This window comes from Delphinapterus leucas, chromosome 15 (genome assembly GCF_059928025.1).
Source record: "Delphinapterus leucas isolate spDelLeu-1000000601 "Yukka" chromosome 15, BTC_Dleu_Yukka2, whole genome shotgun sequence".
In the NCBI taxonomy this organism is placed as follows: domain Eukaryota; kingdom Metazoa; phylum Chordata; class Mammalia; order Artiodactyla; family Monodontidae; genus Delphinapterus; species Delphinapterus leucas.
In genome coordinates, this window is record NC_143143.1 from 20,264,931 (window position 1) to 20,276,933 (window position 12,003).

The following is a 12,003-nucleotide window of genomic DNA, read 5'->3' on the forward strand; positions in this document are numbered from 1 at the left end:
AAATGGTCCCTCACCACCCTATATGCCAATCCTGCATCCCTAAGTGTACTGGTGGCCCAGATAGACTTATTAATGCCCCCAACCATACATTTTGCCACGCACAAAACAAAATCCAGATAACTATCAAAATTCTCATTTGCCGCTTTGCCTAAACTGTAAAGAATGATCCCCCCTGCCTTTAGGGAGGGAAGGTCTTCAAAATAGGGCTATTCCATAAAACTCCATCACGACAAGAGACAGTCCTGCAGAGCTCACCCTCTACCTTCACCCACATTATTAGCTAGCTTCTTCAACCCAAAAGAGCACATGAACATCCCACGCACAGACTGAGGGGACCCCCAAATTTTAAAGGTGAACTGGTCAGAAATCTATTTGAAGTTGAAATGCCATCAACACGTTTCCAAAATGAAGCAGCAGGTGGGGCAATCACAGATTTCAATTCAGCTTTCTGAGGTTTCCCACAAAATTAAAGCATCAAAACCCAGGAAATTGTAGCACAGAAAGCACTGCGCTCACCCATGTTCAAATCACGTCTCTGACGGCAGCTGAGCCCTCCTCCCTCAGATCCATTGTCAGTTTCCCTGCGTGCTCTTGGCCACGGCATGTAAGCACATTCATTCTTGCATCATGTCCTTGACTCAGGAGCATTCATCCTGCCTCCCAAGACTATAAACTCAGTAAGGACAAGACAGTGCCCAGCCCTAGAAATCATGGAAACGGCCCTGTTTATCAAGTACTCACTGTATGTCAGGCAAGGTGCTCAGGAAACACCTGCCGTGTGCCCTATAAACTAGGTTCTGTCACCGCCTTTGTCCTCTGGAAGAACCACAGGTTCAAAGAGTTTAAGTAACATGTTCAAGGTCCCATAGCAAGAAGCCAAGACTTATACCCATGCCTTTCTGTCTCCAAAGCACAAATTCTTCACCACTGGTGTAGCATGTGCTCAATAAACACGAGCTGGGTGCATGATAGCAGGAGAGAAGGAGAAAAGGAGTGGGAGGATTCCTTCTAGAGAAAAAAATCGCTTCTGTGGCCCTCTACGATGAAGGATGCAGTGAAGAGCAATATCCCTATTGTTAGAACCATAAAAATAACCCAGTAACCATCTCTCAAAATAGGATAATCAACAGTATGACTGACACGAAAGTCCAAACGTCTCTTTAGGATGTGAAAAACGGCAGCAGCCCCTAGATGCTCTGGGAATGCTCCCCCGCTGCTTCTAAGTGGTCACTTCCGCTCCTCTTACCTGACTTCCAACCCTACCAGCCTGGAATTTCAGGATCTGAGTCACGGCAATTATGGTTTCAGAATGCATCTCATGCTCTTTTTCAAACATTTGGCCATTTCACTCACCCACACACATCCCGCGCGACAGCAGTGACAACAGCCACTTCCTAGTCACTACGCTGCCTTCACGAGGTCCAGACCCCCGACAGGACGTTCCCCTCCCACCAGCTCATCCCTCACACACCCTCCTTCCTGTTCTCCGCATGAGCCCCTTTCTCTCCTCCCGGGCTCCACTTGTGCTGTCCTCTGCCTGAAACACCCTCCCCGGCCCCCGCCCCCGTGTCAATCTGGGAACTCCTACTCCTGCTGGAAGATTGTTCCCAAATGTCAGCTCCTGTGTGGAATCTTCTCCACCCCTCCTAGGAGTAAGGACGTCATTCAAAGCTTTTTAACACCCTCGGTGTAACACTTCTCATTTATGTACCAGAAGTAACTGGCCATGTGCTGTTCTCCCCTCAAAAGACGAGGGAGATTTTCAAGGGCAAGCATGGTGTCTTATTTCTCTCCAAAGCCCATATTGGAACCTGACATTATACAATATCTTTCTTCTAAGTTACTTGTTAATTGCTATTCTTCTACTAAAATGTATTAATTGCTATTCTTCTACCAAACGTCTCTGAGGGCAGGGATTCTGTCTCGTTCACCGCTCTAGTTCCGGTGCTTAGAACAGTACCTGATACATGGTAGGCGCTCAATAAATATTTACTGAATGAATGGACAGATGGACAGATGGCTAGATGGATGTGGAAATGGATGGATGGATGGATGGATGGATGATGGATGGAAAAACAACTGGGTGGATAAAGGAATGGATTGGTGGGTGAGTGGGAAGATGGATGGATAGATGGATGGTTGGATAAAGGCAGGAGCATGTTTCACCAGCCCAGGGTCACAAAGCCATGGAGAAACAAAGCCAGGATAGGAAATCAGGTCTGTTTGATATTTGAACCTTCCTTCTCAAGCCCCATTTTTACTGCCTATCTAGAAGCCCAAAGTTTGGTCACTGGCCAGTGGCAAGGTAAAGGAAGAGTCTAGAATTGCCCCCAGGAACATGGTTATTGTTGAGCAAAGTTAATTTCCATTTACTTAGCAAATGCCAAGACTCAATAAGGGGGATCAGAACCCTCCTAGTCTGGGTCTGAGTTCCCCTTCTGACCGGGTAGGGCAAATTTCTGCATGTGGGCTGAGGGAAAAAGAGACCTCCAAGAGATACAAACAAGCAGGCCAAGGACAATGAAAAGGTAACAACAACAGCAACAATAACAACGGTAATATTAAAAGACTGACACTCCTGAATAAAGGCTACCGTCTCTTCCAGAGCCTGCAGTTGCTGTGCTTTTCAACCCTCTGCAACACAGAGCTTCCTTCCAACACCAAACATTTCCAGGGAAGACACTGAACTCCCCTTCCCTACTCACAAGGAGGAAACGCCAGTAAGAAACCAGGCCCAGAGGTAGAGGAGCATGAGGCTCAACGTTAGGTAAAAGTGGGTTACTGGTAGAAACGAACACATCTTTAAGTTTCCATAATTCCCTGTAGTCCCTTTATAATAAAAACAATAAAGAACATTTACGAAGTACCCAGATTTGCATTAGAGAGACTGAGACTTTCTCCTTGAAGGAATCAGAAAAATGGAAAGAGAATTGACAAAGGATCTTTTTCTACGTGTGAGTCAATGCTCCTTATTGTGAAACTACTTAAAAATTATCTTCCAAATAAGAGAAGACACACTGCCTAAACCAATGGAATGAATGGTTGCAGAAAATCAGACACGGACCCAGGATGAGGAAGGTATTCAGGAGAAAATGCAAGGAATCCTGTGCCCCTGTAAACTGGCTTTCAGCTCACAAATGCCTTTCACTGATAGATTTTGCTCTCTCTCTTTTTTTTAATTGAAGTAGAGTTGATTTACAATGTTGCGTTAGTTTCTGGCGTACAGCAGAGTGACTCAGTTATACACTTTAATATCTTGTAATAAACTATAATGGAAAAGAATCTGTGTGTGTATACACATATATATGTATAACTGCTCTCTCTTTTTATTTATTCTCAATCTATTGCCTCAGGCTTGCCCCTCCACCTCCTAAATGATCTGATTTTTCTCTAGAGCAGCCACCTCGAACTGCAACCCCTGAACAAAAAGGAAGTCAGCTCTTTATGAGTTATTAGCTAAGAGGAGATGACGTTCTCTGTCTGTCAAACTGAGAAAGAAGCCATCTTAACGTAACTGTCTAATTCTACTAAATATTCATCTTACTTGCAACCATGGCACAAATAAAGATTCAGGGCTTCTCCACAGAATGTCACAGAGATAAGACCTCCTGCGCGTCTTTATCCAGGTTATAAGCAGCTTCACGATACAGATTTTTAGCTCTGGCTCCTTGACAACTCAGACTTTCTCCAATTACCTCAAAGAATGAGAAGTTGTCTGTTTTTTGTTTTTTGTTTTTGTTTCTGTGCGGCATGTGGGATCTTAGTTCCCTGACCAGGGGTCGAACCCGAGCCCCCTGCATTGGAAGCGCAGAGTCTTCACCACTGGACTGGCAGGGAAGTCCCTGGTTTTTGTTTTTAATTCCCAGGCCAAAGAATTCCCTGACTCCACCCCAACCCTTACATAGGTTAGCATCCCCTACATATTCCCATAGCACCCTGTACATTTCCTTCTAAGTACTTAACAAGAGTGAAATTAAATATCGGTGCAATGCTTTGTAGACTGTCTCATCTCCCCCATTACACTGTAAGCTCCGCGACAATAAGGATCCTCTCAATCTCATTCACCCTTGTATTCCTGCCATCTAACATAACTCCTGACACAGAGAGCTTAATGAGTGAATATTTTTTGGAAGGATGGATGGATGGATGGACAAATGGAGGTATGTGGTAAATATACAAATTTCCTACCAGATTGTCAAGCAGCCATCACACCTCCAAATACCACATGTAAACACTGTGATTTTTATATACTCTATAAAAAAGCTATCACACAATTTCAATGGAGAGATAGGATGAGTGAAGTCAAAGAATCCTTGAGATTAGATCAAATGCCAAGAATAAGGGACCAAGCTTTTGAACACATCAGCCAGAGATGATGAACTGTTCAGCTGATCCCCCTCCCCACCCAAGAATTAATTGGACTGCAAAGACAAAAGACCAGAGGATTAAAAACTGTACTTAATAATTTAACGACCTGTAGCTGAAAAGCATCAAAAGGAGATGCATAATCTCAAAATTGTGACGTACTGATCTATTTGCGTGTGTGTGCACGTGTGTGTGTACGTGTGTGCATGTGTGGAGAAAGAAAGAGACAGACAGAGGAAAGAGGACCCCAACAGCAAGAACGTGTACAATTTATTTTCAAACCTTTGGTTTACCTTTTGACCAGTTAACTTCTCTATATATTTTTCTTTATTGACCCAGATACACTATAAACATGCTATATCTGGTTCTGGGCAGTACCTGAAGTATCACTGGTACTCAGAAATAATATATTTTTTAATGAGTTTCTAATAACTGGTATATCATATCAACTAGATTTTCAAAGGTCATATTTTCCATATTTACTTGGAAAGGCATTCTGTTGCCCAGTGACAAAGCTTCAAGCTTTCTCTGAGTGTTCTACAGCTCAAAAGGAATTGACTATTGCCTCTTCAACAAATCAACCCTCCTTCTTGCTAAGACCCAGCATTAACCTATCCTTAAAATTTTTTATTTCATTTGGGACTTTGAGCCCCAAATCCCACTTCAGGTGGAAAAAATTAAAAAATCAAACCAACAAACACAAATTCAAAAAGCCTCTGCCTTTTATCCACATGGAACCCCCAGGACACATTAAGAAGAGCCAAGAGATAAGTGGAGTCTCACTCACAGGCCTCTGGGATCTGCTTCCGAGAAGGGAGGGAAGTGGAATAATAGAGGCTTGACTGCACACAAAAAAGGCCCTATTTATGATTCTACTGAGAAAGTTCAACCAGAAATTCAGGATATCATAGTTCCTAGGGAAAAATATGCCAAAAATAAAATGAACCTTCCATTCATCTTTGACTACTGTTTTTAAAAAGTACATATTCTAATCTCAAAGTGTTAACTAAAGACTAAAATAAACTTGTATCCTGTAAAGTCGATGTTGATGAAACTAGCAATGGTTGTATTCATGCAATACTTTGGGGATTTTTAAGAATAATGTCTATTGGGCTTCCCTGGTGGCGCAGTGGTTGAGAGTCCGCCTGCCGATGCAGGGGACACGGGTTCGTGCCCCGGTCCGGGAAGATCCCACATGCCGCAGAGCGGCTAGGCCCGTGAGCCATGGCCACTGGGCCTGCGCGTCCAGAGCCTGTGCTCCGCAACGGGAGAGGCCACAACAGTGAGGGGCCCGTGTAACGCAAAAAAAAAAAAAAAAAAAAAAAAAAAGAATAATGTCTATTAGAAGGCTTAAAAAAGCACAGGGAACTATATTCAATATCCTGGGATAAACCATAATGGAAAAGAATGTGTAAAACAAGAATGTCTCTATGTGTGTAACTGAGTCACTTCGCTGTACAGCAGAGATTGGCACAGCACTGTCAATCAACTTTACTTCAATTAAAACAATAAAATTTAAAAAAAGAAGGCTTAAAAACTTTTTTTCTAATCTATACAAGAAAGGAAAGAGCTGGTTTACTCATTATAGTCATCAATGCTAGGTCTACATAGTCAGAAAATTAGTGCACTGGGGTTCTTCTAGAGGGTCCATGGCAAGTTTAGATTTTTCTCACAAGAAGGGTGAAAAAAGACAATCTAAACAAGCTGGCTATCTGGGGCTAGACTCACTGGTGTCACCTAAAGTCTATGAAGAAACATACCAAAGAAGAAACCCATCTAAATACACGAAAGAGACATAGTCATTTAATGAGTTCCCAAATTAACTCTCTCCTCTTTTGACACAGTTTCCTACAGCTAATCAAGTAATAATGATCATCTCACTTAGAGTTATCGATAGTGGATATTTCTCTTGCACCACCTCATTACTCCTCACCACAACCCTATGAGGTAGGTACTATTAGCCCATTTCACAGATGAGAAGACCGAGGCCACTACAAATGGATGACTTGCCCAAGTTCACACAGTAAGTAGGTGGCAGAGCACAGATTCAAACCCAGTTCTGACTCCAATCCCATGCTAGGAATTCTGAATCCCTATATTTTATTGCCTCCCTATTTCTAATTAAGTGACTTCCTTAAAAAAATTTTTTTTCTCTCTGCCCAACTGTAGAAGTTTCTTTGGGCAAGAGCCTAATTCCACCCAAAGCCTTGTCTTAATTACAATGACAGCACAAATGTTGGTCCGTGGCTCCTCTAAAGAATGCCACAGGGCTTCCCTGGTGGCGCAGTGGTTGAGAGTCCGCCTGCCGATGCAGGGGACACGGGTTCGTGCCCTGGTCTGGGAAAGATCCCACATGCCATAGAGTGGCTGGGCCCGTGAGCCGTGGCCGCTGAGCCTGCGCGTCCGGAGCCTGTGCTCCCCAACGGGAGAGGCCACAGCAGTGAGAGGCCCGCGTACCGCAAAAAAAAAAAAAAAAAGAATACCACAGAGAGAAGTCTGCCTTGCTTATCTGAGCAGTCCTATTTCTAATCCAGAATTTAGGGGGTTTCATAATAGAGATTCTCAGCTCCAGTCCCCTGTCACCAGAGACATTCTTAAACTACCTCACAGAGAATGGTTTTATAGAAAATACAGAGTGGAAACAAAAAGGGAGAAATTATGTAGCAGTCAATCTAGAGTTCTGTACAAAAGCAAGAAAGTCTATTCTTAAACTCCCCTGAGCACACAGAAATCCACAATCTCCCATGGCTTACGGACTTCCCATCCCTCCTCTCTCAAGCCATCTCAGCACCCCCAATTTCCATGGCAGCACCATGGAGCACAGGGCTCAGTGGTTTCTTTGCCTTATGATCATCCTACACAACTCCTACCCAAGAAAGGCAGGGACTAGATCCTCTTTCCACTTCTACTTTTTTTTTTTTTTTTTGTGGTACGCGAGCCTCTCACTGCTGTGGCCTCTCCCGTTGCAGAGCACAGGCTCCGGACGCACAGGCTCAGCGGCCATGGCTCACAGGCCCAGCAGCTCCACGGCACGTGGGATCCTCCCGGACCGGGGCACGAACCCGTGTCCCCTGCATCGGCAGGCGGACTCTCAACCACTGCACCACCAGGGAAGCCCTCCACTTCTACTTTTGAAATGGAAAACCCCCCACCATAGCTTTTATCTGGGAACATGGCTACCTGAAATTAACCTTACATTTCCCGCATACTCCTTTGCAGCAAGGTGTGGGTATGTGATTAAGTTCTAGCTAATAGCATATAGGCAGAAGTATCAGAGGCAACTTCCAGGACAGTGAGCATGTGTCCTTCACCTTTCTGTACCTTTCCTCCTCCTGCTGGCTGAAATAAGGCTGTGATGACTGGGGAGTCCAGCATCCTTCTTGGACTCTGAAATAATTTTCACTCCTGGGACAGTAGGGCAGAAAACTGAAAGGAACATAGCACCTTGCGCTCTGAACTTCTGACTTTGGTGAGAGAATAAAACCGTATGTATTTTCTATAACATACTGATCCCATTTTAATTAGATTCACTTTAAGAGGAAAAATGTTGTACAAAAATGCTCAGATAAGGAACTCCTCTCTGATTTCAAAACTAGTCCCAGGTATCTCTGAGCACATCTGAGGATAATCTGTCACCTTCCGGGATATCCCTAAGCATGAGATCCTAAGCATCTCAATTTCAAGGGCTGTCAATTTGCCCCTTCCCCTCTCTTGCTCCTTCTCACACCAGCCCAAATGGAATTTACTACCAAAGCAGTGACACAGGGCGACCAGACGTTCACAGCTGGATTTAGACTCTCACCTGGCAGCCAGTTCCATAGCAAAGCAACCCTGCAGAGCCAGTCTCCTCTCACACCAGCTGCCCCACCACTGGGTTACTTTGGAGACAATCATAGGAGCTGATACTTTCTGAGTGCTTAGTCTGTGCTGAACTCTGGTCCAAGCACCTTATATACTGTAACAACTTGGAGCTGCTCAGCAATTTTTTTAAGGTAGGTATTGTTACATGGACCCATTTTATACACAAGGAGCCTGAGGTACAGAGAGGCTAAGTAAAATGGCTGGGAAGTCTCAAGCCAAGATTCAAACTCACAGTGGTAGCCTGATAGCCTGTGCACATGTTCACTACCCTACACTGCCTCTCAGGAAGAGGAGAAAAAGAAAGGCAATAAAAAAAAAAAAAAATTTAAACATGACTACCTCTAAAGCTGCCATATTTCATTAGAAACTTTAATTCTGCTTTACTCACTGCACCAGAAAATTCCTACCATTTTCCTGGCTTTGAAAAAACAGATCTGCTGTTTCAGATGTGTCATTACCTGCACACTGAGAAGTTAACTTTCCCAACCATTAATAACTGCAGAGCAGGTGGGACAGGAAAGCAGCAATAAAAATGTTCAAAAATCACCCCTGACCTCAGCAAGAGACAAAGACAGAAACCGATTCATGGAAGTGAGAGGTAACCTCAAAGACCTTCTACGTGTCCCCACACTAAGGCACCCCTGGCATTCTGCTTAAGGGGTCAAAGTTCTAGAAAACAATCCAACCATGTGCACCAAGGCTGAAATTATTGCCATTTAAAGGAACGTGGGAAGTCCTCTGGTGCAGTGCGTGTAATTGGGGCTCCAAACCTTGGTAAAAGAGGGCAGGGGTTGGGGGTCTACGAGGCTCACTGGCTGAGCGGACTCTGCCCAGATCTCAGGTGAGAGGTCATATAAGTCTCCGAAGAAACCAGTGCCACACTGCCAGCACTCTACATAACTGACAATGCCGCTCACTCTCATCAGGGATCACTTTACTTTTCTCTGGAGGGTGGAGGTGCTACAACAGAACTGTCAGTCAGTGCTAAGTCACATCTCAGACTCTTTAACATTCAAATGTTTTCTTCCCCTGATCTAAACCCAGATCGCCAGGGCAATCAACTTGCCCCTAAGACACTCCCCAGAAATGTGATATTTCTCACCAAACTCAACCACGTGGACCTGGTCTAAAATGGGGGAAAGGGGGGACCTTCCAGACCAGAGGTTGCAAACTCAAATGCCTTACAGGGGCCAAAAATGGGTGAAGCAGGCCTGGCTGGGATCGATTGAGACAAAATGGTGCAGCATGTGCACCCTGTCCACAAAAATTGCTGCTCTCAGCTCCAAATGATGGTTCTAAAAAGAAAGTGGGACCAATGCTCAGCAAACTTGAAGCTGCAAAGTCAGATACTTTGTGAAATCTCCCAGTTCTAAAATGTTGGCATCAAATTCAAAACATGTTTGGCACCCTAAGGGCTAAACAAAACTACAGATGATTTGGCATCTGGAGAGCAAATCTGCAACCAGAGACGGCCGAGTCACCACTAGGTTGGGCATCCCTGGCTAGGGTCAAGGATCTCAAACCCGATGCAAAGACCCAGGTAACCAGTCACTTGGAGTCCTTCCTGTATCTAGCCAGAAGAGAGAAAGGGCAATTTAAACCAGGATCTGAGAAGCACCCCAAATGGAACCACTTCTTTCAGAGAGGGAGGAGGCCCAGGGGACAACCACAGTCGCCTTCCTAGGGGATACACCATCTGCAGAGGCAGGGGCCACCTGTAGAGACCTCTATGAGGCAGGGGAAGTGGAAGAACACATGAACAGGAATTGGGGGGGGGGAGGGTATCTCAAGAAGAAGTGGCCAGGCAGGATAGGTTCAGGAGAACCTATTTTGACTCTTCTGGTGCTGGTTAGGGAGAAAGGATGGATGTACTTCCTTGGCCAGCTGAGCCTCCCAGCTCCACTGGTCCTTCCTGGATGGAGCATCTCTGCCCCATGTACACACACCACTTTTAAAGACCTTTCTGTGGTGAACTCCTAGTTTGGGAGGTCACTCTGACAAATGTAATTCCTTCACTCTCTGCCTATCTCAGTCACTTCCAGAAAGTCTTTTTCACCTTCTCCTCCGGCAAACAGCATCCTTAGAACCCCACAGCCTACCTTGGCACTGGAATCCTTGCTTCCCGAAGCCCCTACAAAAGCAGAAGGAGACATGTCAGGCAGCCCGAGGGGCCCAGCCACCAGTTAGTTCCCCCCCAGAGTCACCCCACTTCCCCCTGCTCCCCTAGCCCAGGTGCAACCTCCCAGCCACAGGCGGGTGCCCAAGAGTCTTCCGCCTCTGGGGGGGAGGGGGTAGGTGGGAGCTCAGCGGTAACCTCCACCTCCCCTCAAAAGGCAGAAGAGAGGAGGCTGCGACCACCAGGTGGCGGGGTGGGGGGAGCGTTTCCGTCTTGGTGGGAGGCGGTGGACAGGCGGGAGTTCTGCCCACAGAGATGCCCGAGTGCCCTCGGGGAAAGAGAGAAAGACGCATTGAGTGGGAGGATGGGAGAGCCCCCGCGGCGATGGCATTCCCTGGGGGACTGGAAGGGAGCGAGGACTCCCCATGCCTAGAGGGACCGGGGAGCGGAGAGTCCCCGCAGTGATGTGAAGGGGGGAAACTGAAGAGTGGAAAGGGAACCCAGGCCCTCAGGGAGAAGCAAGAGATAATACGGGGCGCTGCCCCCCGGAGACACAGAGGAGGAGGAAAGAATGCCTCATGCCCGCAGGGAGACGGAGAAAGGACACCCAGGGCGCTGCCCCCAGAAAGGAGGGAAGGGGTGAGGGTGCCTCGAGCCCGGAAGGAGACAGAGAGATAGGGAACCCCGCACGAGAGGGCACTCGAGGCGCTGCCCTCCCAGGGAGGGACAGCGGAGCCCTGAGCCCTGTGGAGAAAGGGCGCCCGCGCCGCGACCCCTAGGCGCTCCGAGGCAGCTGGGAGGAAGAGAGGGCACGAGGCACCGCGCGATTGGCTGTCTGGGACCCCGGGGAGCGGGAAGCCGCAGGACTGTCCACGGGGGAGTCCGGGACAGAAGGGTCCGGAGCGGGAGCCCGGGATCTGGGGTCGCGGCGGGGCTTATCCTCCCTCGGAGGCGCGGGGGGCGCGGAGGACGCGAAGAGGGGGTCCCCGCGCGCGGCGCTACCCTCGGAGCCCCGGGAAGGTGCCCTGAGCCGGCGCGTTCTCACCAGATGAAGTCGGTGCAGTGGCTGCAGAAGGTGGGCTGCTTGAAGAAGCGGGCTGTGAATTTGTGGTTCTTCACCTCGTGCACGTTCTTCTGCCGGAGGGCGCCTTTGCGGGCGAAGCGCACCGTGCTCTCCTCGCCCTCGCTCGGCGGCGGCCCCGCAGCCGGGTCAGCCATCTTGCGCGCGGGGAGCGGGAGCCCGAGAGGTGCCGGCCAGGGGCCGCGGTAGCGCGGGCTGCGGGCCCGGGAGGCGCGGGAGAAGGCGGCCGCTCTGCCGCCCGGGGCCGCGGACGCTTCCCCTGCGCCGGCTCTGGCGGCCGCGGCGCGCGGAGCTGGGGCTGTCACTCGCCCAGCTGCAGCCACTCGACCAGCTGCGCTTGGCACCGCTGGCCCCAGCTGCGGGGGAGGGAGGCGGAGCCGCGGGCAGACCCCGCCTCCCTCATTTGCATCGCCCCCAGGCTCCGCCCAGAGCCGCCAGCTGCTTTACATACTGGCACCCCGAGGCTGCCGGCGTCCCAGAGAAGCGTTCTCAGCCGCAGCGCTGCGACGCGGGGACCGCAGCCAGGGACTGCCAGACCTGAGCCTCCCCCGCTACCTCGTCCTCGGCCTGGGTTGCATGA

General features: G+C 48.2%; 1 protein-coding gene across 3 annotated transcripts in view; it reads right to left on the minus strand.

Annotated features, from left to right (window-relative positions):
• Window positions 1-11,733, minus strand: part of PRKCB (protein kinase C beta) — a 312,172-nt gene extending 300,439 nt beyond the window's left edge. The window contains exons 1-2 of one of the 3 annotated variants that reach the window (XM_022588515.3): window positions 11,388-11,730; window positions 10,326-10,357 (exon numbers count right to left, since the gene is read on the minus strand). In XM_022588515.3, the coding sequence (XP_022444223.1) occupies window positions 10,326-10,357; window positions 11,388-11,560 (205 nt within the window). In that variant the 5' untranslated portion in view covers window positions 11,561-11,730. Of the gene's footprint in view, window positions 1-10,325; window positions 10,358-11,387 lie in introns of all 3 variants that reach the window. The other 2 variants (XM_022588514.3, XM_022588513.3) reach the window with 2 other exon arrangements.
• Window positions 11,734-12,003: the final 270 nt, after the last annotated feature.